This window comes from Diadema antillarum, unplaced genomic scaffold, assembly GCF_040938485.1.
Source record: "Diadema antillarum isolate AM-2024a unplaced genomic scaffold, OU_Dant_1.0 scf00000071, whole genome shotgun sequence".
Lineage (NCBI taxonomy): Eukaryota > Metazoa > Echinodermata > Echinoidea > Diadematoida > Diadematidae > Diadema > Diadema antillarum.
In genome coordinates this window covers 11,351,587-11,378,525 of record NW_027270960.1, presented here as the reverse complement: position 1 = coordinate 11,378,525, position 26,939 = coordinate 11,351,587, and the positions used below count along the sequence as shown (strand labels likewise).

The window sequence follows — 26,939 nt, the reverse complement described above, 5'->3', positions numbered from 1 at the left end:
GGCTTGTGGAGGGACAGACAGTTGGACTACCATTTACCAGAGATGTGGTCAAATGATTTGATGAACCGCAGGAAGTGGTCGAGGATTCATTGCTGAAGTGTTGTGGGAGGATTTTTTTCTATGTAAAGTGTGGTTACGGATTCATCCCAGAATTGCTGAGGGAGGATCTTTTGATATAAAGTGTGCTGATGCAGTAATGTACAAAACCTTTGTGATGTGGACAATTTGGAGAATAAAAAGATGAGATAACGGTCAGAGGAAGTGATGTTTTGGCCTGCAAGAGAGTCGTATTGTAAAATGAGTACAGTGTAACCTTGTTATAAAGAGGTCAGATATAACAAACCCTCTTATTGCAGGGTGATTTTGCAGGTCCCAACCATATATTTTCTCTTTTTGTACTCTAATACAGTGAAAAGCCTAATAAAACAAAGTATTTATCATGTTTTTAAGGTCAGTATAACAAAGTTCTCCTGCCGTTAATAAAAAACAAACTGAAAAATGTACAAGAAATGGGACTTGCGAAATTGCCATGCCTTATCATACTTCCAACCTAGTTATGACAAAGTTCCAGTGTAGTTAGCATGTAGCAAAGTCATTACCAAGGCACACACACACACACACACACACACACACACACACATGCACACACACTCATTCATACTCGACCACACACACACATGCATGAACACACACACCTAGGCACAACATTCACAGTTCTGTTGACATGAGTAACTCTTCAATAGGAAACAAACATACTTGCAATATGTTTGAATATATTCTTTATAATCAATGAAACATAAATACATTGTATCAGAACTGAGAAAAATAAACACCAGCAAAGTCATATATTGAAAGCAAAAATATGCACAAGAATATGTCCACCCTATTTTGTATATAAAAACATTTATATAAACTTGTATAAAATATGCTATCTATGACTGAAAAATAAAGCTACCAAATTGTTCATGAATCCAAGCATGAGATTTTGGCCTCAGTTGATATACTGTAAAGAGCTATATGCATGCTTAACTGTTTTCACTCATGTATCAACTACACTTTCTTTTGTTTCTGAAAACAGAGGTCTGTCCATTAAACCCCAGATTTAGCTGAATTACGAGACATTTCCATTGACTTTTGCAATTTACGTTTAACATTTCACATTCTCTCAGCATGTAGGAATTTAAAGGGATCGTATAGTTTTGGTTCAGACCTAATTTCAGGTTTCTAACATTTTTGGTGAGATAATGAGAAACCTCGTATGAAATATGAAAGAGCATATACATGTAATTCTATGAAGAATTCAACGTCTATTTGATGAAAATTGGTTTTGAAATGGCTGAGATATCCAAAAGAGAATGACTCTAATAAAGTGTGGAACCCACACTTTATTACGATCGCTTTGTTTTACTTTGTTTTTGGATGTTACAGTCATTCCAAACCCGATTTTCATCAAATAAACTTTGAATTCCTCTTAAAATGGTATGCTCTGTACTACATCATAAGTGTTTTCTTGGTATCTCGCAAAAAAGTTAAAAGCCCAATTCTCATCTCCACCAATACTGTACCATCTCTGTAATGTATATTGCTGGCACTACGTCATGTGTTCTTTTTACCTGAAACGCCAATTAAAACAATGAGAAAGTGGGAAGCGGCGTATTGCACACAAGCACATATAAGAATACAAAAGACAATGTCACTTCTAGAATCTACAGTTAAAAAGCCAAAATATAAATGTGGATTGAGTGAAGGTGGCACTATTTGTAGAACACATCAGAGAAAGTTTGAGAAAAATTGGACAATCCATTCAAAAGTTATGGATTTTAAATTTTCAGTTCCATCATTGGTGAATATGGAGACTACACTTAATGACATCATTTTGGACAATATACAGAAAATATAAGGAGAATTCCTCAAAATTTCATTTTTCATGTAAAGTACACATTCAATTGACTAGTTACGGACATACACTGTATGTTAAAATTAAGGGTAATATTCCCCCTGCTTTCTTAAACAGGTAAGCCAAGTGCTCTTTCATTATGCTAGTAACTAAAAATATGTTGAATTTTCTTTAGACTTTCTTTATATTGTTGTCCATAATGACGTCATGAAGTGTAGGAGTCAGCTTATGCAGCAACGATGGCACCAAAAAATTTTAAATTTCATTTCTTTTCCCCTGTACAATTTTCTTCAAAAGTTCATTGATGTGTTCTATTAATACTACATGTACTATTCTCACTCAATCCACACTTTTATTGGGGTTTTGGTTTTCTTTAAAGTTGATCGAAACGGTGCATGTATAAATGTACTTCTGGTCCCAAATGGAGATTATATAAATATTAATCTGGGGCAGGTCCATAGCTACTGACTGTAACAAATGCTGCATGAGGTAGACAGTATTCATCAAACTTCATGACATCATCCTGTGAGACATATTAATAATAAATTTGTAATTAAGTTTGTGTTCCTTATTCACACAGTTGATGACTGTGTGACATGTAAAATGTAAACATTGCATGACATGTTTCTCACAAATTCTGTATAATAGCAGTTAAACGCAACAACAACGACAAAAGTCCTCATTATGCAATTTTTTTTTTACCCATTCTCTTCCCAAACAATCAAAATCTTACACAAGGAGTTGTACGGTTTAGTGTTACGCTACTACCTCACAGACCACTGAGTAGGACTGAACAGTACTGTCAATTTTATGATTTTCTATTTGCACTAGTCACATTTTATCACTACACCTGTACTACAGTGGACTCTTATGAAGAACACCGATATAACAAATTCTGATTATAACAACACAATTTTCTCCTGCCCAATGTGCAGTTGTCTTTGCATTGTATTGCCTCTTAAAGCCACTGGAAAAAAAGTTTGATACAAGTGATTTAATGCATCCCAATTAGGATATTTTTAATGAGAATTCACTCCCATAAAGGCAAGTAACAAATCACTGAATTCCACTACATGTGATGAAATTCAGAGAATGCCAGACACTAAATAGCCAACATAATCATATCTCTCAGATCCATTAGATTACTTTTACAGAGTTTCCAGTAACAAATTTAAAAATCTAAATTGAGATAGGATGAAAACTTAAGGTTCTTTCTCACTAAGGCTTTAGATGATTTTTTTTTTAATTTGTATGGGTCAAGACCACATCTAGTAACACTGCTGAAAGACGGGATTGTTCCCTATAGGTGGGAGGTGTTCCACATATGAATGCCTGTGACAGGTGACAAATGAAGATGTCTAAATAGACACTGTGTTTGTTCCACGACAGAAGCCAACACACACATTGAGCAAACTCAAAAGAGAAGCACCATGTCACCTCTGGGAGTTGTACTCGATAAATAAGCATTATAAGGAGTCGGGATCAGGGTTAACGATTGTCGGCCAACATAGAGAAAATATTTCCAGCACCTCCTACAGATGAAAGTACAGCATTTTCTCTTCATTCATGGGATTTTGGTTGTCTTGTGTGCTAGAGAAAGCTTGCTTTGAAGTATAAATCACTGCACTTTGTGCCATATGCAAGTTACAATCAGATTTCTTCCTAAAAAAGAAAGCAAGAAAACGGAGAACTCAATTTGTTTTCATACTAAAAAAGCCTCTATACACCAGCTGCCCAAATGAAATCACTTCACTCCCAAAACTGTATGCTATACTCTCTTAATTCCCGCCACAAATGCTTACCAGTACATAATTCCACATCAGAGATAATGATTTGTCTTCAATATACCTTAACCCATTGAGGACTGGCTGATTTTGCGACAACATGCACTTCCCATGGACACCTGCCCAAGTATACTCCGGACTCGTCCTCAACAGGTTAAACACAGACCATCTACATGCTGTACATGTAGGACCTACTAGAGAGGTATAGAGCAAGTTCATTGCTTTTTTAGTAGCTGCATATCTAGTGCCTACTGTCATCAGTATTCCCAGCCTAGCTTTCCAGTGGGTGGCAAGGGTTGACTGCAGCAGGATTTCATGTCCTCTAGTGGCACTGGTCCTGTAGAAGACACTGTGAAAAAAATGATGGACAAACGAGAGAGACACATATCAAAGGGATGGTACAGTATTATATTGGTGGAGACGAGAATTTGGCTTTAACGTTTTGCGACATACCAAGAAAACACTTATAATATAGTACAGAGCATACCATTTTAAGAGGAATTCAAAGTTTATTTGATGAAAATCGGGTTTGGAATGACTGAAACATCCAAAAACAAAGTAAAACAAAGCGATCGTAATAAAGTGTGGGTCCCACACTTATTAGAATTGCTCTGTTTTGGATATCTCAGCCATTTCAAACCCAATTTTCATCAAATAAACGTTAAATTCCTCATGGAATTACATGCTCTTTCGTATTTCATAAGAGATTTCTCAATATCTCACCAAAAATGTTAGAAACCTGAAGTTAGGTCTCAACTAAAACTATATGATCCCATTAAGATTCATCTATCAACTGGCACACAAAAGCCACAGTCCAACTAACATGATGATGATGATGATGATCCACAGCATTTGCATAGCACCATACATCTGTTTCAGAAACATTCAAAGACGTAGATATCATAGACAGTTTAAACTGTGATGCCCAATCTAACTTGATTGCTGCTACTTTACAGTTAATTGCAAAACAATTGAAAATAAAAGGTCCTAATAAGTTGACAGATGTTGCAGACAAGAGTCAAATATAATTAATCTAATACCGACAAGCTACTAATGGATGTGTTGCTAAGCTTTTCTATCCTTAATCTATAGTTCTACCAAAGAGGAAAATATGTCAACTGGATATTTCTTACAGAAGAATGCTTAAAAATTGTTCTAGTCCATAATATAGGCTGGAAGGAGAGTGGGATCACTCTATTTCCTGACCACTTCACAAGACAGGGGCGGATCCAGGAATTCTGTACAGGGGAGGCGCCTTTACAAAATTAAAGGGGGGGGGGGCATGTGCCCCCAATTTCTTCATTTTGTTTCTTTCGTTTGAAAAATTTATAAAAAGGGGGCACGCGCCTGGTGCGCCCCTCTCTGGATCCGCCACTGAATGAAGCATGGTAAGTCCTACATGTAACAGCATCACGTAAGTGCAATAAAGTCAGTTTACAGAACTTTGCAAAATGCTGAGAAATGTCTATTTCCAATGGCAAAATCTGATGACATTATGAATCATTACACGGTGGGATTATACAACCAGGGAAGCTATGAAAAGGACAAAGAAAAATGTATCGAACATTAATCAGACAAACATACTCCCATTGCCTTATGAAAGCCAGAGACATTTTAGTGACTGCCACTGTATGGATAATGTATCAGACAAGCGTAACAATGTCATTTTGACTCTGATAAAGATTCTGCTAAGATCGAAAGCTCAGCATAAAAGCATAAAAATGCTATGTGACAGACACAGCCTACCTTTTTCTTCCTTGGACAGTAACAGCATGCCCTGAAGAAGGAAGGAGAAAAATATGGTCAAGAATAATATTATTCACAGGAATTGACATTAAAGGTTCCAAACAATTGTAAATCAGAGCTGAAATGTGTGTGTTTGGTATTTTACACACAGCCACAGCCCTTAACAACTTGGCAGCACACACCAGTACTATGGAAAAAGTTCACTGGTATGCACTATGACAGATTACACCAAATTCACTCTTGCTTCAAGACTAGCAAACAAACACTCAGGACAAGTGGTGTATTACAGTGCACTCCCGTTATAACGAAATGCTCGGGACCGGCAGTTTTCTTTCGTTATAACGAAATTTCGTTATAACCGAACAAAACCAATATATAACGAAAACAAGGAACCACGTATATATATCATATTATGTTTGCTGAATACTCATCATACACTGGAAAGCTATGTGAAATGTGATGGGATAACTGTATTACAATAATAAACGCAAGTTCCCCTCAGAAACTGTGCGTGACACAAGGAGCGAACACACAGTGGTGTGAAGCATTCACCCATGCAGAGACGCTATAAATGCTTGTTCCGCTACGTATTTTCGAAAGCAATTCGCATTTCGTTATAACGGAGCACATTTCTTTTGTTTCTCTTTGTCTGTGGAGCTCAGAAAAGACTTTGTTATAAAGGAAATTTTGCTATAACCGTGTTCGTTATAAGCGAATTTTGTACCATAGACTTTAATGGTGATAATTTTGGGACCAGAAGATTTACTTTGTTATAACGAAATTTCGTTATAACCGTGTTCGTTGTAACGGGAGTGCACTGTATAGCCATGCAAGATTGATTCACAACTACTTTTAGCATATATACCATTCTTGAGATTAAAGATACAAATAATTTTACATATTAGATATAAAAAGTAAAAATTTCACACACTTTTATTTTTGCACTAGTTTCATGTCTCACAAAATGTGTGAAAACTTCCACACAACAGAAAATTACCACTTTTACAGTAATTACGGGATCACCAAATGGAGTGTCTCCACACCACACAACCCAAAGTTTCTACTACAATTGTATGTCCCGTCCCTTCCCACTGCAAACGACTGTCTCACCATGTCGGCTGGTGTCCCATCACGTACGGCGCAGTCTCATGGTCCTTGTGACAGTGCTCCTTGCATGAGCGGCATATCCCTGCAGAGAGAAGAGGAGTGGCATGGATGAATTAACCCCTTTTCTACCAAACTCTCAAATTGTCAAAGACTTTCGGCAGGATTCTTCAAGTTCTGGTAGACAATGGATTACACAAGATATTGTTAGGAGATTCCTACTAGACTACAAAACAGAGGAAATCATAAAATGGAACAAAAACCCCTACATACTGATACAGAGGGGTGTGCAAACCTTGTTAACAGCACTGTAGTATTCTGAAGGCTAAAAAGGCAATTTTTTTTGTGGAACAGTATTTTCACCTTTCATGCATTAAACATGTGGTATACAATCTGGGGAAAACAGTATTTCCTAGGAAACCTGCAAGTATTTACGGCTTTAACAAAAACACAAAATAGCGCAAAAAAGGTCACCAGTTGTCATCTCTACATATACAACATATGCTATTTACTCTTAGAACTACGAGATGAACTTTTGTGCTACCAATGTTCCTGCAACCAAGACATTTTAAGTTGTTTCACTTAAATGGTGTTGACAGACCTTCCTGAATTCACAAATGATCTCTAAAATGCTTGCCAAACAGTAGTCCATATCAAAATTGAAGTAAAGACAGAATTTTATCACCAATCCAGGGTAAGATAACCTAGGCCATAATAAAGATATCTGGGAACTGCTACATGACAAACTCTCATGGTCAGAAAAGCAGTATTGACTAGTGTGATAACCAACTTACCTGTAAAAGTTATGAACTATGTTAGTTTTGAGTTATAGCTGTAATTGATTATCATCACATATAATTGCACACATTCTTTACCAATTAGAAGAGATAACCCAAAAATAAACTGTCAGCAAAATAGACTTTGTATTCACCTAGTTCCTTTCATATCCCAATGGTCTTTTCATGGGAATGGCACACTTCTTATATCTGACAGGGTTTTGCAATTTCTTCTTTGCCCAAGGCCTAAAGGCATAGGAAACCAAGGATTGGAACAAACGGCTCCATAAATGACTAATAATTTGTAAGTCATGGTTGCACTACATGTACGTCTAGAATTGTTGTACATCTTTGTACATGTCACTGTTAGGCTTGTATGTGCAGGGCCCCCAGGAGGAACAGTACCTGCCTACTGATGGGGCTGACCTGTTGTAATAAGACTAAACGAATGAATGAATGAATGAATGAATGAATGAATGAATGAATGAATGAATGAATGAATGGATGGATGGATGGATGGATGGATGGATGGATGGATGGATGGATGGATGGATGGATGGATGGATGAATGAATGAATGAATGAATGAATGAATGAATGAATGAATGAATGAATGAATGAATGGATGGATGGATGGATGGATGGATGGATGGATGGATGGATGGATGAATGAATGAATAAATGAATGAATGAATGAATGAATGAATGAATGAATGAATGAATGAATGAATGAATGAGTGAATGAATGAATAAATACATAAATAAATACATAAACAAATGAAGAAATAAACATCTTTTACTTACAGTTGAATTTACACTCTTTGCAGGAGAAGTAGTCCGTCTTCTCTTCACCCTCCTCGAAGAGAAATGCAAAACACGGCTTCGGAAGCTCACTGGAAAATGGAAATCATATCTGACATTTCAATTGCAGGTGTGGGATTTGTGGAAAAAGACGCCTAGAAGATGCTAATCACACCGACATCGGGTGGCCATTTCAAACAGTACATTGTATTCAAGCGCGATACTGTTTACAGTAAGTAAATTCACTCAAACTCCCTCACACTACCAGTATAATACAGTATAATAGATAATAGATAATAGATTGATATGTTTTAATATCAACTTAATATTCATTTAATAGATTATTTAGGTCCGTGCAGCAAAATGACATTAAGCTCTTGCAACACAGTAAAATACAAAAATATAGTTTGTGCGCTCAACAATGATTTCTTATCATCACCATTACAACCCATAGCGCAGAGAATTGGACCTTCATCTCCACTGAACATTAATTTTGACTTGTACAATGTCCATGCATCAGAGACTCCAACCCGAAGCACCTTCTGATCTGGAGATTCTCCCGCCTGAAACCCCTAGCAACCGGGAGACTCCAAGTTTATGTGTGCGAAGCGCGAAGTTCCTAGGGTTATAGATGCTCTCTGGTGCTATCCCGAACATACAATAGCAATAAGTAAGAAATCCTTTCCAACGGGAGACATTGAGCCAGGGCGGGAGAAATTAAATCTCAAACGGAAGAACGGAAGATTTTGCAAAAACGGGTTTTCGGCGGGAGATCTTCCGTCGAAAACGGGAGAGTTGGAGTCTCTGATGCATTCTTTTATGTTGATTTAGATGAGATAGAATGACTAATGAGTCTATGAAATCTCATTAGAGTTTATTATAAAATGGGTTCAAGAATGTAGCCAATAGGCCAGAGGAAGTGCTGAAATGAGACACACCTCCTTCCTTTACTTCAGTACAATTGCACCGCCTGTAATCCTATGGTAAATTGCCGATCGTCTGTGCGCGCGGCTCCTTTGAATTGCAGTGCCTGCAATGCTAAATATGCGAAGTCCAGAGGTTAGATATCGCGATATCGATAGCCCAGCGAAACGAACGAAAAATGGCTGCCTCCAGCTCGGATCCGTTGCAGGCGCAATTTGAACTGTTAAATGACGAGGAATTGGATGAATTAATCAATGGAACTGATTCGGCGAGCACGAAGCGGTCTCTGAAATTCGGATGGCAAAGATTTGAGGCCTTTGTGAAATTTACCAAGACTTCATTGACTGATATTTCCCGTGAAATATGGATCAAGGAAGGAGGACGGCACATCGTATGTACAGCAAACGTAGTATTCAGTCAATCAGGTAGACCTATGCAGTACAGCGTCACTATCTAGACGAACAAGATTTTGACATTTGTGACAAAAGCACATTTCCGAAAAGCAATAGAGTGTACAAGGCAGTTCTTGTAAAGCTGAAATAGAGTGCACAAGGCAGTTCTTGTAAAGCACAGTCCAAGAAGAGCGTAGAACTTCAAAGACATGATCTTTCTGATGCCAGTGTTACTACTGTTAGATCTACTACTATTGCTGGTGAAGAACATAATCGTCATGATCATGGAACAGAGTCAGAGGAAATGTCAATTTCTATTCAGAGTTCTCAGACGCAGAGTCAGGTTCAGGAGTATCGGTATCGAAGTGTCTCCATTTTACAAAACTCACCTCAAGTTCGCACTTCTAGTGCACCTCACTTCCATTTCCAGAACTGCGAGGTGCACTACGAACTTGTACATGAGTTGATGTTTGTATTAGTCTTCATTTCACTGTTCATCTTCAATTTGGTTGACGTTCACTTCACTTCGACGTTCACTTCACTTCGACGTCTTCACTTCACTACTTCTTCATCTTGAATTTGGTTGACGTTTACTTCCCTTCGACGTTTATAGGTAAGTAAATAACTCATAGACCCATTTTATAAAACTAATGATGACAGGATTATTTCGTGGCGTAAGTGAAGGTGCGGCGCACTCTCGAGTATTGACAATGGTGTCAATACTCTCGAGTGCGCCGCACCTTCACTAACGCACTCTTTCCTGTGCATCATTAGTATATCATCTCATGCAATCCTCCACCCTGAGAATTCAACATTTCTGCTGTACCTGCGCAGCTTGACATCCCCAAAGATGACGATGTGGCTGCCAGGCTGGATGCTGTACTCTAAGACAGGGATGCTATCCTTGGATAAGAGACAGACGAGGTCGGAGGGGTCACTGGAGTATGGGTTCGGTCTGCTCAGTAGCGTGGCCACCAGGGCTTCGTCCACCATGATGTGACCCCTGGCATATGGCCTGGGGAACCATGGGAGGGGGTGGGGAGAAAATAAAAATCAAGCAGCTGTTTCTTCACAATTTTCACAGACAGCTGCAAGATGCTAATACATTTACAGTGGACTCCCATTATTACAAAGTCCTCAGGACTTGCAATTTTCTTTCATTATATTGAAATTTCGCTATTACCAAACAAATAAACAATTAAGAAAACACAGAGTAGATAATATTGCGGCTTGAATTGTAAATTCATCGTAACCAGAATTTTGTTATAACTGTGTTTGTTATAATGGGAGTGCACTGCATATCATTCAAGCACTGTACTTGCATTTGTGACCTCTAATGATATGAGCCGAACTAGGCTCGTTTGTAGTTTTATTTATTTTAGAACATGAACGGGGAAACCATCTCACATTCAATTTCCTCTGGTTACAATATACATAAAAGTTTAAGAAACTGTATTTGACCACAAACTACCATTTCAAGTTCTCCAGGCGAGAATGGCATGTCTCCTGATAAACTTGGCTACTGATATAATGATGGTCAAATATATCCAGCCAAAAATATTCAAATTATTTTGTTTAAAGACTGATCCTATCCCATAAAAAAATTACAGGAAGGAAGTACAGGTAATATGGCTCCATATAAATGCAGTTTCATCATCATCATCATCATCATCGTCATCTTTATAATTTAAAAAATCAAAGTGACATAGCAAATGTGTTTTCCACTACCTGTTTATTCCTTTCACATAATATCAGCTTTCTGACCACATGCAGAAGAAAGAATCGAGAGAAGACTACAGCTATTAACCCGTTGATGCCGGACTGATTTTGCTACAACACACATTTCCCGTAGATACCTGCCCGAGTATACTCGAACTCGTCCTCAACGGGTTAAAGGAACAATGGTAATTAACAATGACCGAAATTTACTTGGCTTTGTGAAATGATTCTCATAACAAATCATGTATGGAGTGAATTGGCCATGCCTTGGGAACTCCAACAATTAGTAGCAATCTGTATATGCATCCGATCTGAATGTTTAGTGATCTGTAGGTAGAATCAAGCTGTGCATCACACCTCATATCTGTACATGCTGATATTCTCACAAATAGCAATTGATCACACAGATTTTGCGATTGGTAACTACACACTTTGTCATCTTCTCATTATAATGATAAGAAGAAAAAAAAAACACAAACATTCCAAAGAAAGCATGAATTCTCAAACAAACAATTTTGCTCAAACACTGCTTGAAATGAGATCAAATCACTACCTACATGTCTATGGCATCAGGGCTCTACTACTAGTAGTCACTTGATATTGCAGCACTAGTGTTCTGGTCTGGGATAGTTCATGCGGGACATATTTTTGTTTCCATTGTCATTATTTTCGTAATCAAAATAACAAAATCAAACATTCCAGTCATACACAGTACTGCATAGCTTGGCTCCTTGTGAAATGATTTTACCTGATGAGGAGGTAGTGGACGTTCTCATCCTTGTACACTGCTACTCGGTCTTGCTTCTCTCTGACCTTCATGAACAAGTCCTGTTTGATGGATGACAGACTGACACACACACAGACACACACACATGAAAGGAGAGAGGGTAAAAAAAAAAATCATTATAAATTATTCAAGAAACTATGCAATGCAAATTCACATCAATTTGTATTTATTTATAATACTCTGATCATCACTTATATGTGGTCAAAGTGTAATCTTAATATGTGTTATACAGTTTATAATTTGGAACCTATTTTTTTGCAGATTACTTGAATATGCCAACAAAAGACCTTCCGAGCCAAGATTCTGCCAGTGACATCATCTGTCAATCACTGCTCAAGTAATATGATTAACAAAAGACATAAGCATGCACCTTTCCCTTCTGTTATTAGTGGCATAGAAGCATGCAAGTTATGCTCAATCTAGAAAAAGGTGCATTCTAATATTGATAAAGAACTTCTCCCAAAATTTTGGTTGAGAACTACTAGACTCAAGTTAAATCAGACATTCAAATGAAGAAGAAAAAAATAATGTATTCAGTCATTTTGAACTATGTTGTAATACAGACTGTCATCATAAGATATGTGCAAGTCTATGGTCATCTCACCTAGCATGCGGCTGGATGACCATGTCGCCAAGGGTCACGCTTTTGCCATACAGGCGGAAGAAGATGGTGACAGGCAGTGTGCCGAGGGTTGGTAGATGGTCAGTGAGGTACCTTAGGGGGCAGAGAGGGAGAGAGAGAAACAAGAGGGCACTATGACACAAGCATACCAACATCTCTGCACATTCTGCTTAGTTTAGATCACGTCCCTGCCTCACATAAATTAGTCTTTATCCGTGTGTGTGCTTCCATACTTTTGCTTTTCTGTATAGATACGTGTAGGTAAACACACTATGCAAAACCTATCACAGAGTTTTGTTGAAGTATGCCTAAGCATGAAAAGGACAGTCTCTACACACACTTGCACACATACACTCACATATTTTTCCCCCAATTCCATCGAAATAATACAAAGACAGTAATCTACATTGGTATCACTGTAATAAAATACATGGACAATTCATAGCAGATGCACAATTTAGAAAGACACACCCAATCTCAAATCCATGTTCTGACCATGGTCAGCCTATGTGTCTGTCTTTAATAGCCACACAACTGGTCAACAGCCTCATCAGTGGTCAATATGTGGAGGCATTTTAATATACATATTATACACATAAAAAATGATACTAAGAGAGAAATATGTTTACAACAATTTCCAGACACACAACTCTTGATTGCCCGGTCAAAAACTATTAAACTCAAAGGGAAAATCCAGAACAAATCTAAGTTAGTCTGATAAGAAAGAGTAAAATATTACGAGTTCAACAGTATGATTTCGTTCGAAACTGGATGACAAATAAGGAAGTTATGACATTTAAAGTTTTGCTATTTGGGGGGAAACAGTTCTTGAACAGTCAATATGAATATGCAAATGGCAAAGTGAGCATGTCATCCCCTCACAACTTGCAATATAGTTTGCACATAAAACTTTGAAATTTCTAGTATTTCATTCAAATGTAATTATCTAACTGATCTAACTGATCACTATTCTGAAGTTATTCAACCAGGAATAACATCATGTTTCAGACTTCAATGACTGAAACATGGAATTTCTGTCATTTTTTTTTTTTTTTTTACACGATCATTGGAAAATTGTGATGGTATGACATGGTCAGCTTACTCATTTGCATATTCATATCCACTGTACAAGAACTGTTTTTGCAGAAAAAGGCAAAATTTCAAATTGTCACCACTTCCTTATTTTTCATCTGATTTCAGTCAAATTCTTACCGTTGAACTCGTAAGATTTTACTCTTTTTTATCAGAATAACTTATATTTGGAATGTATTTAAGGTTAACTAGCAAGTGACTCAGACAAAAATAAGGAACAATGAGAGACCAGGAGCCTATTTCATAAAGAGTTGCGATTGATCTTACGCTTGATTTATTGAGCGTAACTCGGTAAATCGAGCATAAGTTCAATATTGAGCGTAAGTCCTGTTTCATAGAGACACTTGCACTTGATTTAAAGAAAAATCAAGCATAACTTAAGTAGATTGAGGGTCATTTGCAATCCATCACAAAGTTGTTTAAGAAATGCAATGTGCGATTGATTGCGACTTACGCTCAATCTTATGAAGCAGGCCCCAGTCATGCTCATCATCATAGACTTTAAAGAAAAATGAATGACTTGTCATGAATCTCTATCTTGTGAAGCTGTTCTTACTTGTCATATGTCTTCGCCAAGAGTTTGACGCATCTCTCGAACTCCTCTTTCAATTCCTGCCTCTTCATCAGCCAAGAATTTTCTGTTCGAGCCAAAGAAAATACAGCAAAACAAGAAAAATATCAAAAGATGAAGGGCTCCTCTGAGGGCAGATAGTAAAATTCGTGGACTAGATCTTATTTACCACAGGGCGCTTTCATTCTTGTGGAATAAAAAAAAAAAAAATGTGTGTATGATATATGACAATGGCTTATGAAATCTCATCTGTACAGCGGTTACCTTTGACTGAATGATGTGGATTAAATTTACAATAAAATTTTTCATGAAGTTTGAGAGTTGAACTTTGTTCATATTTCCCTTCCAAGTTATTTGTGTGCATGCTGAACACTCCATACCCTTCATCTCCCTTATATCCAATTTCAATGTGTGAACAGCACAGTGCAACGATGAAGTCAAAGTACACTTTAATGTACTTTCCAATATATTTTCAACATCTCAAAAGTAAGCAATCACCAAACAATATCAGTAGGACTTACTTTATTTATGATCTAAGCCCACGACTTAAAATTTCTCAATGTTTGAACAATCTTTTATTTTTGGTCTTCAAGGCAAACAACTATTTAGAAAGACACTGCCACAAGAATCGACACTATGGGCGACTTTTGCCACTTGTGATGATGCTACAGTGATTAACCTGTTGAGCTGAGCTGATTTTGCTGTAACACGCATTTCATTTATGTACATGGGACTAGTCTTCAACAAATTAATCTTGGGCAAATCTTACTTTCTGCAATGGCCGCCTCGTCCGTCGCATTTTCTAGTTGTCTGATCTCCATCTGTGCGTTCTCGAGCTGCCGCTCAAACTGGCGCTTCAGCTTACGGTAGTACCTCTCATGCTCGACAATCCCTATGCGTATGTGCTCTGGAAAATGGAACAAAGTAGGCAGGGTATTTTATTCATTTTAAACACCTGAGGATTTTTCAATGTTTGTGATCGAAGTACATGTACAATCAGGCGCGCATGTTACGTCAAAACCAAGTACTGTAAAAGTGGATATTTTCACGCGACTTATTTTTCGTGCTTGGCCAGGTCAGAAGAGTTTCGCGTTTTTTTAATTCCGCGGAATCAAGACGTCAAGCACAGGAACATTATGGCAAGCAAAAGTATTCGCGGGCTTTTATTTTCGCGCTAGTTTCTGGTTGTGCGAAATGCGCGAAAATTTCAACACCGCAAAATTTTCCACTTTTACAGTACTGGAAAGTTGATGAAAATTTTTGTACTTCAAGAAAACAAAACATAGTCACTTGTAGAATGAAATGGCATTACTTAGTGCATGCTCTCGATGCTAAAAATTACATCACAAGTAAGCATGTATACATGCAGATAGGTGATACTGTGGCAAATTAATAATGCATACAAAAAATGTGTGTTTCATTTAAAATTGTTCTGGACTTTACTCAAGGTACAGCATGCATACATGTTATAATGCTGAAACAAATCACTATGTGTGCTTAAGTTCAAAATCTTCAAAAGAAACTAACAATGTCACATGTGATTTGACTGCACAAACAATTTAACGGCCATCAAAGAAATAATTTTAACAAACATTCAGCAAATGTGTTGATTGCCTCCCCCTTGCTACTTTGGAATATTACTCTCAAAGAAGAAAAAATTCTCCAGAATTAACATCAATTGAACATGAAAAAAAAAATTGCTATGAATTGCTCTGTGCAAAGGTAGGTGAAGTGCGTATAATTCAGGTTCTCTGTGAATGGGTAATTTGAAAGGCCACTGTCAAACATGTCAAACAAAGGAACATTGCCAAACATATAAAACGAGACAGCCATCATTAATAAGCACTAAATACTCACTTTGTAAGATCTCCTCAACAGGAGACAGCTGTCGTTCACTCTTCTTAGGAATGTCATCATCCATGTCTTCTTTGTGTGACACAAAAAAAGAACAAGAAATCATAACTGAAAGCTGTTTCATCAAAACAGCAAATTACATAAATTCCACACGGTAATTAGCAGCCATGATGAACAGTACCAATAGTGGTCAATATAATGGCATAAACTGTGCATTTTTGTATTTGTACCAGTAACATGGTAGATTCTGATGTATTTGTAATGAAGCAGTTTTTTGTGTTTTTTTTTTTTCGTTTTTTGGTCTTTCTTGAAATTGCTCAAACCTGGCATCCACTGGGGCATGGACAACACATAGACCCCGCTTACAATGCAGGGCCGGGCTGAGCTGCAGCCAAGCTTGGCCTCAATTGCGGTACTTGGCCCAGCAATTTTGTCCATTTACAGTGCCGGGCTCGGCCCGGTCTTTTCATTCAACCCTTTCAATATTTTGTCATAGTGGCGCTCTGCTTGTAAACAAATGACTATTATTGGGAGCCCACCGGTCACAATTTGGTACTGCATTTGACCCAGATTGCGTTTACAGTGAGGGAAGGCTGGGCTCGGCCGCAGCCGAGACTACCTCCAGAGCTTGGCCAAATGCGCAGCCGATTTTGGTACCGCATTTGGCCTTTGCGCGTTTACAGTGAAATGAAGGCTGGGCTCAGCCGCGGCCGAGCCTGGCCTTTTCACTCACTGTAAACGGGGTCATAGAGTGCACATATAGACAACACTGCTAGCAGACGTATGAGAAAAATCCAAAGTTGGTGCAGAATTTCTCTGTATCATTTCCTCATATTGTCTGCCCTGATATCTAAACAGCTGTCAGAAAGTCGTCCTGATTGTCCTAGTCCATGATTTTAGCATTCCTGGTGAGATCCCAGATGTGTCTGCTCTTTCCAGCTACAATCAGCATTTTGCTCGACAATTGTGCCCTGAACAACTGATTCCTTGAAAACTTCAAGGTATTTCTGTAGTCAGTGCGCAGTGATTCATAGTAATGTCCCATGAAAAAAAATGACTCGCCCACTTTTTCTGTGTCTCAAACAGAAGAATGCCAAAATGACATAATTTGCTTCCGCAATCTTACCTAATCTTTTCAGTGCTCTTAGTGGATGCTAGCCCCTAGAAAGAGTGACAATATATTCTGATATCATCAGCATAGCAGCAAGAGCAAATTTTCAGAGATTTGCATGATTAAAAATGAGTGTAACCACATCCTAGTTCTGAACAAACACATTTATCAGTACACAGAAATTAACTATACAGTATGTCCCCAAAAAATTACAATAGGATTTTTGCATTGATAACTTCCAATATGATTACACTGTCTGAATGCTATTTCAGGGTATAAAAATATAACACCTTACCTACATTTTGCAGAAAACACCACTCAATTTGGTTAAGTGGTCACAGAGAAATATGAATCGCTGTGAAGCATGTCGTGGATGTGATTCTTCCAAGTTTAGCACCTGGATGCTCTTGGAACTGCATAATAATGTCTGAACACAATAAACAGAACTTGGAGGGAAGGGGTTCCTGACATGCTCTACAAAAATCCTTATTTCTCTTTGACCACTGAAGCGAAGCGGATGGGGTTTTCTGCAAGACGTGGGTAATAGTTTCATACCCTAAAATTGTATTTGGATTGATTCACTATTTTTAAAGTTATCATTGCGGAGGTTCCCGTTGTAATTTTTTTGGGGGGACAAACGGTACACATGTACAGACTTTCCTTAGTTTCTTCATGTCACCGGCTTGGCACGCAACATCAAAAATAAAATAGCATGGGAAGAAATGGACACTCTGCACAGAAGCTGGTATGTGCTTTTTGTACCACCACCTGGACAAAAGACTTCTCCTATCCTGACACAGTAATTTTCACCCCTTACCACTCTGAACAAATGATGCTGGAGCACCTGCTGACGTCCCCTCCCCATCAGAGCTGGGGTTGCACTTCTCGATGAGACTGGTGAAATATGCCTCCTCCGCCCGATCTCGCTCCTTTGTGATCACGCTGACTAACCCATCGAATCCCGTGTCTCGGACCAGACCGCTGATCTTGACCACTGCATTACAGCAGGGGCATCGGTGCCTAAATTTGAAGAGTTAACATTGAAATGGTATTGCTTTTTTTTTATTCACTTTCAAATTGTACTCTTCCATATTCAAGACAAAAACAACAAGCAATATTACATCCAATAAGCACTAAGACATACTGCAGCATAATAGTAATATAATATCAATAACGATTATATAAGCAAAAGATAGCATTTCCTTAGTTGGTAAGAGACAGTGAGATATAAAGTGGAACAAAAAGCACAACAAAAAGCAATGCTTGTTGAGAATAAGATCCTCAGAGAATAATTGCACTGTAGTAATAGAGGACAGAGAAAGCACAAGCATTACTCAGAGGACTACTCTTTATTAAATATGTTTCAGAATTTGAATGTTACTACAATGTATGTAGCAATTTTCTACAGTGCAACACCACAATATCAAATAAACTGCAACCCCCTAGTGTCCTTTCTTTTAAATGATAAATGAACCTCTTCCATCACACACTGGTCTGTGTACACTACCTTGCCGCATATGAACTATTTTTTATTCTCTGCCGGATTGGGGGGATGTTTATTTGTGAGATATCTTATGATGTGTACACATCTTTCTTTGGGGCAAATAAAAGTTGGTAATGTAAAGTCATGATTTCATTCACTATACATGGCAAAATACATGGCATTGCAATCAAATCAACTACTGTATATGCCGAATATTTTGCGAGGGTTTTCTTTTTTTGCGAATTTCGCGAGTCAGGTGCTATTCGCGAAATTAAAGACATGTGAAAATATTGACTCTGCCCCCAATGTGTATGTGACGTAAGCGTGTACACTTCTCCGTTCAGTACAGAACTCCACGATCGTGAATTTAACCACTCGCGAAATTATTGGGAATTCCCGATTCGTGAAAATTTAGACTCGCAAAATATATGGCGTATACAGTAACTGATTTGTACTTCAAGCTTGACAAAACAGAATGTAGAGTGCAACCTGCTAAGTTTGTGCTTGCTGACTGAGTGTTAACCCTTCATGACGGATCTCTCCACCTTGAGTCTGTTATAGAAGAAAGGTCTGCAACTAGAGCTGTGTCTCACCTTCTGTCAATCCACTCTAGGATGCAGCCCTCACAGTAACGGTGACCACACGGCGTCATCACCGTCATGTGGTAGAGACACATGCACACCGGGCAGGTGAAGAAATCCTTCAAAGGGTCCAGCTGTGGGGGTGGGGACAAGAGATATTATAATAATAATAATAATAATAACAATAATAATAATAATAATAATAATAATAATAATAATAATAATAATAATAATAATAATGTAATAATAATAATAATTATATAATGATAATAATAATAAAATAATAACAATGATAATAATGATAATGATAACAATAATAACAATAAGGTCTCATTTATCCAGGGTAGCCTCTTCAGTGTTGCCACTGTTCTACCAAAGGCCCCTGCCATTATTATTGAATATTAGGGCCTACCCTAGCGTTGCCAGCTACCCATTTATACACCTGGGTCGAGGGATATAGTGGGTAAAACATCTTGTCCAAGGAAGTAAGCACTGGGCGGGATTCGAACTCGGGTCCTGTGATCGGGAGTCGGGAGTCTTATCCACTATGCCACAACGTCCCAACATATTATAACAGATAGAGAGATAGATAGGGAATATTATACAGAAAGAAAGAGGAAAGAGACAGAGCAAGGGGTTGTTGGAATACAGCAGAAGAAAATGAAGGAGAAATGTACCTGTCGGAGAAAATATTTTCATTTTGCAAATCATGCAGCAATGTACGCGATAGCAAGATTGGCCAGCTGTTGGCACTACACTGCAATTTATACTTTTTGGATCTATCTATTATACACAGTCTGACCTCAATTACACGTACGGCCGTTGATTACCGGATCTCTCTATTCTCAAGACATCCACCTGCTGATTTTTTTTTTCTTATATTTTCGGCGACAAATCTCACTAAAGACAAACACACGTACCACGTTCAACCCTACCAGGGAGTGAAATAGATCCACGGAAATGGACGTCAAATAACAACAAATAACTAACAAATAGTAATATGATTATTAGTAACATGCATACCTAAGTTACTTAACTAGCAAGAATCTAGTAAACTAAATCATGGTTTGTTAGCTTGGGGGAATAAAGTGGTAATAGATAGTAGGCAGGCCAAGTTAAACTGGAGAGGTTGAGTAAGTTTGAACATCCAACTCCCAACGACTTACTGTAATCAGTGGTAATAATACATGTGTACCGGTAGTGATAGACTGAGTGATACTGGATACTACTGATACAGAAGCGGAATGTCTAACATAGTGTGTACACAGTCTACCTACGTACAACTACAATTCAACAAATTAGAAGTAAGAAAATGTAGCTAGGGATCGATCTAGGCCCTACTTACAGGAACCGTAAGATTCAGATCATCGTGGCAATCCATCGTCTTTGCCTTTATTGCCGGATTTCAAGATGTTCGGACAACTTTGGGCAACTTTGTTTGAGTACGACAGCCTTGTTGATACCAAAGTTTGAGCAGTCCCACGGCCAATTCGTAGATACACACACCCGATATCCAATGCACACAACGTTTCCCTCTTACTAGCTAGCTCTCTACGCACGGTTGACTTCGACTGGTGAGGAACCAAGCAATGTTTTGGGTCACTGCATTACGTAATGTCCCGGAAGTTAGCAGTTTCTCTTTCAACCTATACTGGTACATTATGTGCTGTTCGGTCGGAAAAATAAAAAATCGAGATAAACATGATGAAAACACAAAGGGACATCAACTTTAGTTATCATGCAAATTGCAACAAAACCTTTACATAGAACGTGAACCGGACGATGTGTTAGTCTTTCTTGCAAAGTAGGTAACTAAAGGTGTCAACAAATCTCCTCTTCCTCCTCCTCCTCCTCCGATGATCCTCCTCCTGAGTCATTCTTTCTTCTTCTAGGCTTCTTCCTTTTTTCTTTCTTTCTTCTTCTTCTTCTTCTTCTTTTTGTTGTTCTTCTTAATTCTTCTATGCGGTTTATTCTGCCTCCTTGATCAGTCCTAAAGATTAATCAGCTGACAAGAAAAAAAAAACCTAAACCAGTAACAATAACAACAACAATAACAATGACTTAACATTTTCTGGCGCAACTTATCGGTTAAGACCCTTATGTATTCCTGTGTAATATGTACAAAGCAAAGCAAAACAAAACAAAACAAAACAAGACGGGGGGGGGGGGGGTTGTGCCCGCCTTGCTAGAGTGTGACAGAAGCGACAGCTATAGCCTCTTGTAGAGTGATCAAAAGAGAGGGGTTCACAACTAAGAGTGAAACCGTGTCCCAAATTATGCAAATAGAGCAGGAACTGAGTGAGAGAGCAGCCATAGGATGCACACTTCTTTAACAAAAAAAAAAAAGCGGCAAATATTCTCCATTATAGATCAGTCTGATTATACATTCTACATTTATTTCCAAGGCATGCACATACATTGCAAATAGAGATTTCTCAAACTAAATTGCAAAATTCTGAAAACTATGGTCCAATCTAAACCTTTTCCATTAAAAACCGGCAAATAGATAATTCATTCATTTCAATTTTGTTTGTCTTGTTAGTTTTCTTTTTTTTTCTTTTATTTCTTTGTATAATTAGGAGCACTATACTATGTTTCTGGAGGCACCCACGGGTTGTTTGATTGTTGTTGTTGTTGTTGTTGTGTTTTTTGTTGTTTTTTTTTTGTGGTGGTACGTGTGTGCGCGCCATATGGATGGGGGCGTGGGGGTCAATAGTAGGCCTATTCGTGGCTGGGACAATCATGGTGCCCCCTCCTTCCGAAGGATGAGGGGCAAGGTACCATTGACCGTTGAGGAGAATTTGGACGGATCCCTCAGATAGTCATGAGTTTGGGTACCTGGGCAGTATCTTCCCCATTTTTTTTTTTTTTTTTGAAGAGCCAAAGGTTAATAGAGAAATACAGAGGTAATTTAAAAACTTTCATGAAGATTAGGGAAAACAAGTATGTATGGGGTGCATTGATAGAAATAATAGAGAAAGAAGAGGAGGAAAAAGGAAAATTAAAAAGAAAATGAAAGATTAGGAAGAGGAGAGTGCCGCACTTTTGACAGAGGATAAAATCAGTGATACGAATGCCACAAGGCTATGTTGAAAAGAAATTTAAAGCTACCCGGAATAGTTCGTCGTGGATTTAAAGGTCGTTCGTTGTGCATGCCTCTATGATCCTGTCTGTGCATGGTTCTGTGTGTAGTGCAATGTGTGTGTAGGGATATGTGTGTTATACGTTAGTTGTCCGACCGTGTGAGCGACGGGTGCATGCATTTTGTAGACGAAGAGGACGGATCTCATCTCAAACCTGAGCCCGTGTAAGATCAGATAAATTTCTTGATTTCCAGGAGACTCCGATGAAACGACACTGTTCTCTATATTTTTGGTAAGTGATTTTGTCTCACCAAGAGAAAGCCTCATAAAGTAATTGCCAGCGGCAGTGATAATCTATGATCGCTGAGCTGAGTTGAGCTGAGATGCCATCGCTCACGAAGCCCCCCACACACACCACTGCACTGCAGCCTTTTCCGCCCGTGTAATCTGTAGTGGACGTGAATGTTGAACTTCGCTCCTCAATGCAATGCAGAAAGCAGCTAGCAGAGCAGAGGCGCGCTTTATTTAGCACCGCCGCATGCAGTAGCGGTAATCACTTCTAAGACAAATTTACTGACTACAGTGTCGTTCAAGGTTCGGATTGCACGGGGAATCCCACATCCTCAGAAACAAGTAACCACAAATGTGCATACTGAATGTAGGTAGGGCCTACGTGCGGTCTGTTCCAGCAAGCTAGCTAGGCGTTTGCTTTGCAGAGTGGTTGATGATGGTAAAGCAGCAGAGCAATGCAATGGCGATGGGGCAACTTCCCGTTCGCTGGAAATTAATTATTGCGCAATATGGGGAAGGCAGAACATCACCCATCAGTCATCCATCAGCAAACCCAAAAAGTGGAAAACAGAGCCTTTGAAATTATTTATGTCAGGGTCTCCCTATTTCATATAGACCTAGTTTCCTCCATAATCATGGTAATGACTAATAAACAAAACCAGGAGTCCAGGACCATCTACAACACTCCAGTACGTAGTCCAGATTCTGTCAAAGCAATATATTTTGAGACTGAGTGAGTGAGCAGTTTCAGTTGGTCTTTTGAGTTTCATACACCAACCACCAACACAACAGTCTACTAGCTGGAGTGAGAGTGACATCATGTATGTAGACCTACTGTCTACTGCAGAAACCTAGCACAACATTTGATGTCTACTTCACCATAGTCGTGATAGTCATACACACTGCTACTAGTTTAGTGCTAAACTAGTTCCACAGAGTGAGGCTGTCACTTTACAAATTTAGGGTCAGGCAATTTAGAGCGTAAAGAGTTTGTTTATGCAGTCTGCATCTAACGTTAGCATCTTAGCTGAGACCACATGACTTCCTGTTTCACTGATGCAAGGCTGGTAGTGCAGTGGTTTGTACATGTACGGTGGCTGGTAGACTTCGTCGACACTAGCTAGCAATTCAGCAAGGTCTTGGTCACTACAAAGTTGGTATCACTAGGCTAATCAGCCATGTAAGTTTATTGTACTGCCTGCAATTCAATCATAACTCGCATCTGCCAAAATATTACTATAATGTAACACATACCAGGTTTTTGTTTGTTTTTGTTTGTTTGTTTTTGCTTTTGTTTTGTTTGTTTGTTTTTGTTTTTGTTTTTGTTTTTGTTTTGTTTTGTTTTGTTTTTATCCCACGTGGTAATTATTCATACTGGTAATGTAGTACTTCAGTATGCACATATTTGATCAATTTTGGTGATAGTTACAGGTCAGTTTGTGTTTCTTTGTCATGTTTCCGTGTGAAGGTTTTCTGTAGTCCCATAGCTTTATTACTGCAGGTACCAGAGTTCAGTCTACCTGTCAGAGTTCAATTTCCCTGTCTACTCAAAACTAGTTCTAACTGCATCTAGCAAAGGGCTGATTTACTGTACATTTAAAATGGCTGAAATGTTCTTTGAAATCTTCTAGATAGCGTAGATTGACATTGTTATTGAAGTTTTAATTTTTGCCAGTTCATGTTTTGCTGAGTTTCAGACTGTTTTCACAAGAGTTCAAGCAGCTTATGAAGGAAGTAGACTTCCACTCAGCATAGTCTCCCACATATTAAACTGCATGCGGTGTTCCAATGCAACACACAGCAGATAACAGGCATGAGATTTCTCCGCGGATCCGCGGATTTCCGCGGATTTTGAAATTCTGGGGAGAAAATACACAGTCGGGAAAATTTCCGTGATTTTCCTCTTTTTCTTTCTTTTTTTTTTATTTTGCAGCCACCATATCTCGCCGTGTGTGAATGGTGATGAGTGCATTTGTCAGCGGGCAGCTGTGCGATGTTGCATGTTTCATGTGTGAAATGGATGTGAAACGTGCGTGTCGATCAACTTGTAGCTATACTATACTGTAGCTTGCAGTGTGGTGTGATATGATGCACACGTGTGTGAGGCTGTAACTGCGTATTACGTGTATCATTACTATCAAGGAGCTTCGGCATGCATGCTGCCGCAGCATTCAGCGCGATGCGTTGACCGAAAGATCGGTCTGTATCTGTCCGTCGTCGCGGGAAATGTTCCGCGGAGACTGCGTCTGGCTTCACGGATCTCCTCCGTATAATGGAGGACGGACAGCGTTATAACTTATGGCAAAATATAAAAGAGTCCTCCGGACAGACGGATCTTTCTGGAGCTGTCTACGCGATACGCTGCTTTTGTATCCCGCTGATTACATTGGCGTGATCTACATTTGTCATCGTGATTTCGTGGACCAGTGAGAATATTTCTTTCTTCAACGAGAAAATGAAGACCTTCGATAAGGATGACCCTCGTGTAGCGGATATTGACACAGATGTCTCCAATACAGTAAGTTCAAGTGGCAGTGGTTGGAATATGAAGTTGATCTCCCAGAACCAGTTTCGTCTTCTAACCACGTTAGGCCAGCGATTCAATCGACTTCCTCGGGACCTGGAACTTGTGATACATCATCCGCCGCAAGGATTCGCTTTACATTCTGGACTTCATCCAACAATACTTCATTTCTTTGGTCTACATTAGCTGTTTATGGACTTAACCGGGTCTACAAATTTTTGTACCTCCTGTAGACAGAAATCCGTCTGTCCGGAGGACTCTTTCATATTTTGCCATTAACGCTGTCCTACGGAGGGGATCCGTGAAGCCAGACGCAGTCTCCGCGGAACATTCCCCGACGGACAGATACAGACCGATCTTTTTGTCAAAGTTAGCTGTTGCATGGACGTAGAGACGGTCAACAATGCTGAGCTGCATGTATGATTTATTTTCAGCTGTCTTACATACTGATTCTCTACTAGACTACATGGACCAAGATCAGCAATACTAGTACTTTGCCTGGTCTGCGCACTGTAAACTGTTAATGGACTAAGGTAAAGACAGCCAACAATGGCAATGCTAAGCTGTGATTTATTTTAATTTTTTTTTTTTCACCCGTATGAACTGAATCCAGCAAGACGTCACCTGGGTGTACATTACCGTGATTTATTATGGCCTCACATTTGAGTAGGTCCTAGGTATAACAGTTAAGCATACTTTTCCTTCCTTTAGATTTTGCAAGTGTCATTCATGAGTTCAATTATCACAATGTTTCTCTGTAAAATGTACCTCATAACAACAGTAAATTTCAGTTGTAAAATGCATTAAAATGAGTTTTTTCATACCTTGAATTTCAAAAAGTCCTCACCGTGGGAGGGGGGACACCCCCCTCCCACACCCTCCCCCCGCTCGGTCGCTACGCTCCCTCGCAAACTCTCTCCTCTTTTTTCAACTTTTCTCTGTCTCATGCCTGAGATAAGGTTCTGTCTTGTATTCAAGATCGTCTATGGTCATGGTGTTTCATTTGGTCTTGTTCCTGTTAATTCTGCTATCTCTCTCATGCCTTGGTCTTGGTAGCACAGTAGCACACACTAACAAGGTAAATATATTATGTTACATATTATTCTCTCTTTTTTTTTCTTTACAAATGCCTCTTTCACGAACAGGGCTCGCCAAGCATCAAGATGTCTATACCCTCCAGAGATGCCCGTCGCTCTGGCTTAAAGCGAACATTTGCAAACAGGGATGTTGCTTCCAGAAACCCGTAAGTACTAGATTTAAGAACAATCCCCTTCCCCCACCCCACCCCACCCCCCACCCCCAGAAAAAAGATAAAATAAAATGAATTGAGTCAGATGCAAGCAACTGAATTTGAATGATATCAATAAGAATACTGTGAGGGAAATAAAATATGGGCTAAATCTCTATACAATTGTGTACATGCGAGATAGTAACACCCTGATTCAGTACAAAATGTTAATGTGTGGTTTATAATGCAGCAACTTGCAGTATTGCGTGTGCATAAGATACATTGATGGTCATCTGATCAGAAGTAAGATTATTACAGTACAAATTTTTGCAGAAGTTTGTATTAAAGATTTATTACTTCCTGTGAGAGTGTCTATCATTCTAATTTTCTATCATAGCTACCATGATGGATGGATGCCCCCTGGTAGGTCATTGAAGAGAATGGGAATACCGCTAGAAAACCACCAAATTGCCCCAGGGCCACGAAAGATGCAACGCCTGGATCATCATCGGTCTTACTCCACGTCTTCAGTGCCACCGTCATCGTCATCATCTTCACCATCCACGTCAT

At 38.9% G+C, this 26,939-nt stretch overlaps 1 protein-coding gene across 1 annotated transcript; it reads right to left on the bottom strand.

Annotated features, from left to right (window-relative positions):
* Positions 1 to 3,901: 3,901 nt before the first annotated feature.
* Positions 3,902 to 20,765, bottom strand: LOC139716930 (uncharacterized). The gene is made up of 13 exons (XM_071628456.1): positions 20,589 to 20,765; positions 19,256 to 19,377; positions 17,997 to 18,199; positions 16,072 to 16,140; positions 14,984 to 15,121; positions 14,200 to 14,281; positions 12,534 to 12,644; positions 11,891 to 11,989; positions 10,250 to 10,438; positions 8,111 to 8,199; positions 6,538 to 6,616; positions 5,428 to 5,458; positions 3,902 to 4,030 (listed from the first exon to the last, which is right to left on the bottom strand). The coding sequence occupies exons 1-13, from the start codon at positions 20,622 to 20,624 to the stop codon at positions 4,004 to 4,006; spliced, it is 1,275 nt and encodes a 424-aa protein (XP_071484557.1). The 5' UTR covers positions 20,625 to 20,765; the 3' UTR covers positions 3,902 to 4,003.
* Between the last annotated feature and the right edge of the window lie 6,174 nt (positions 20,766 to 26,939).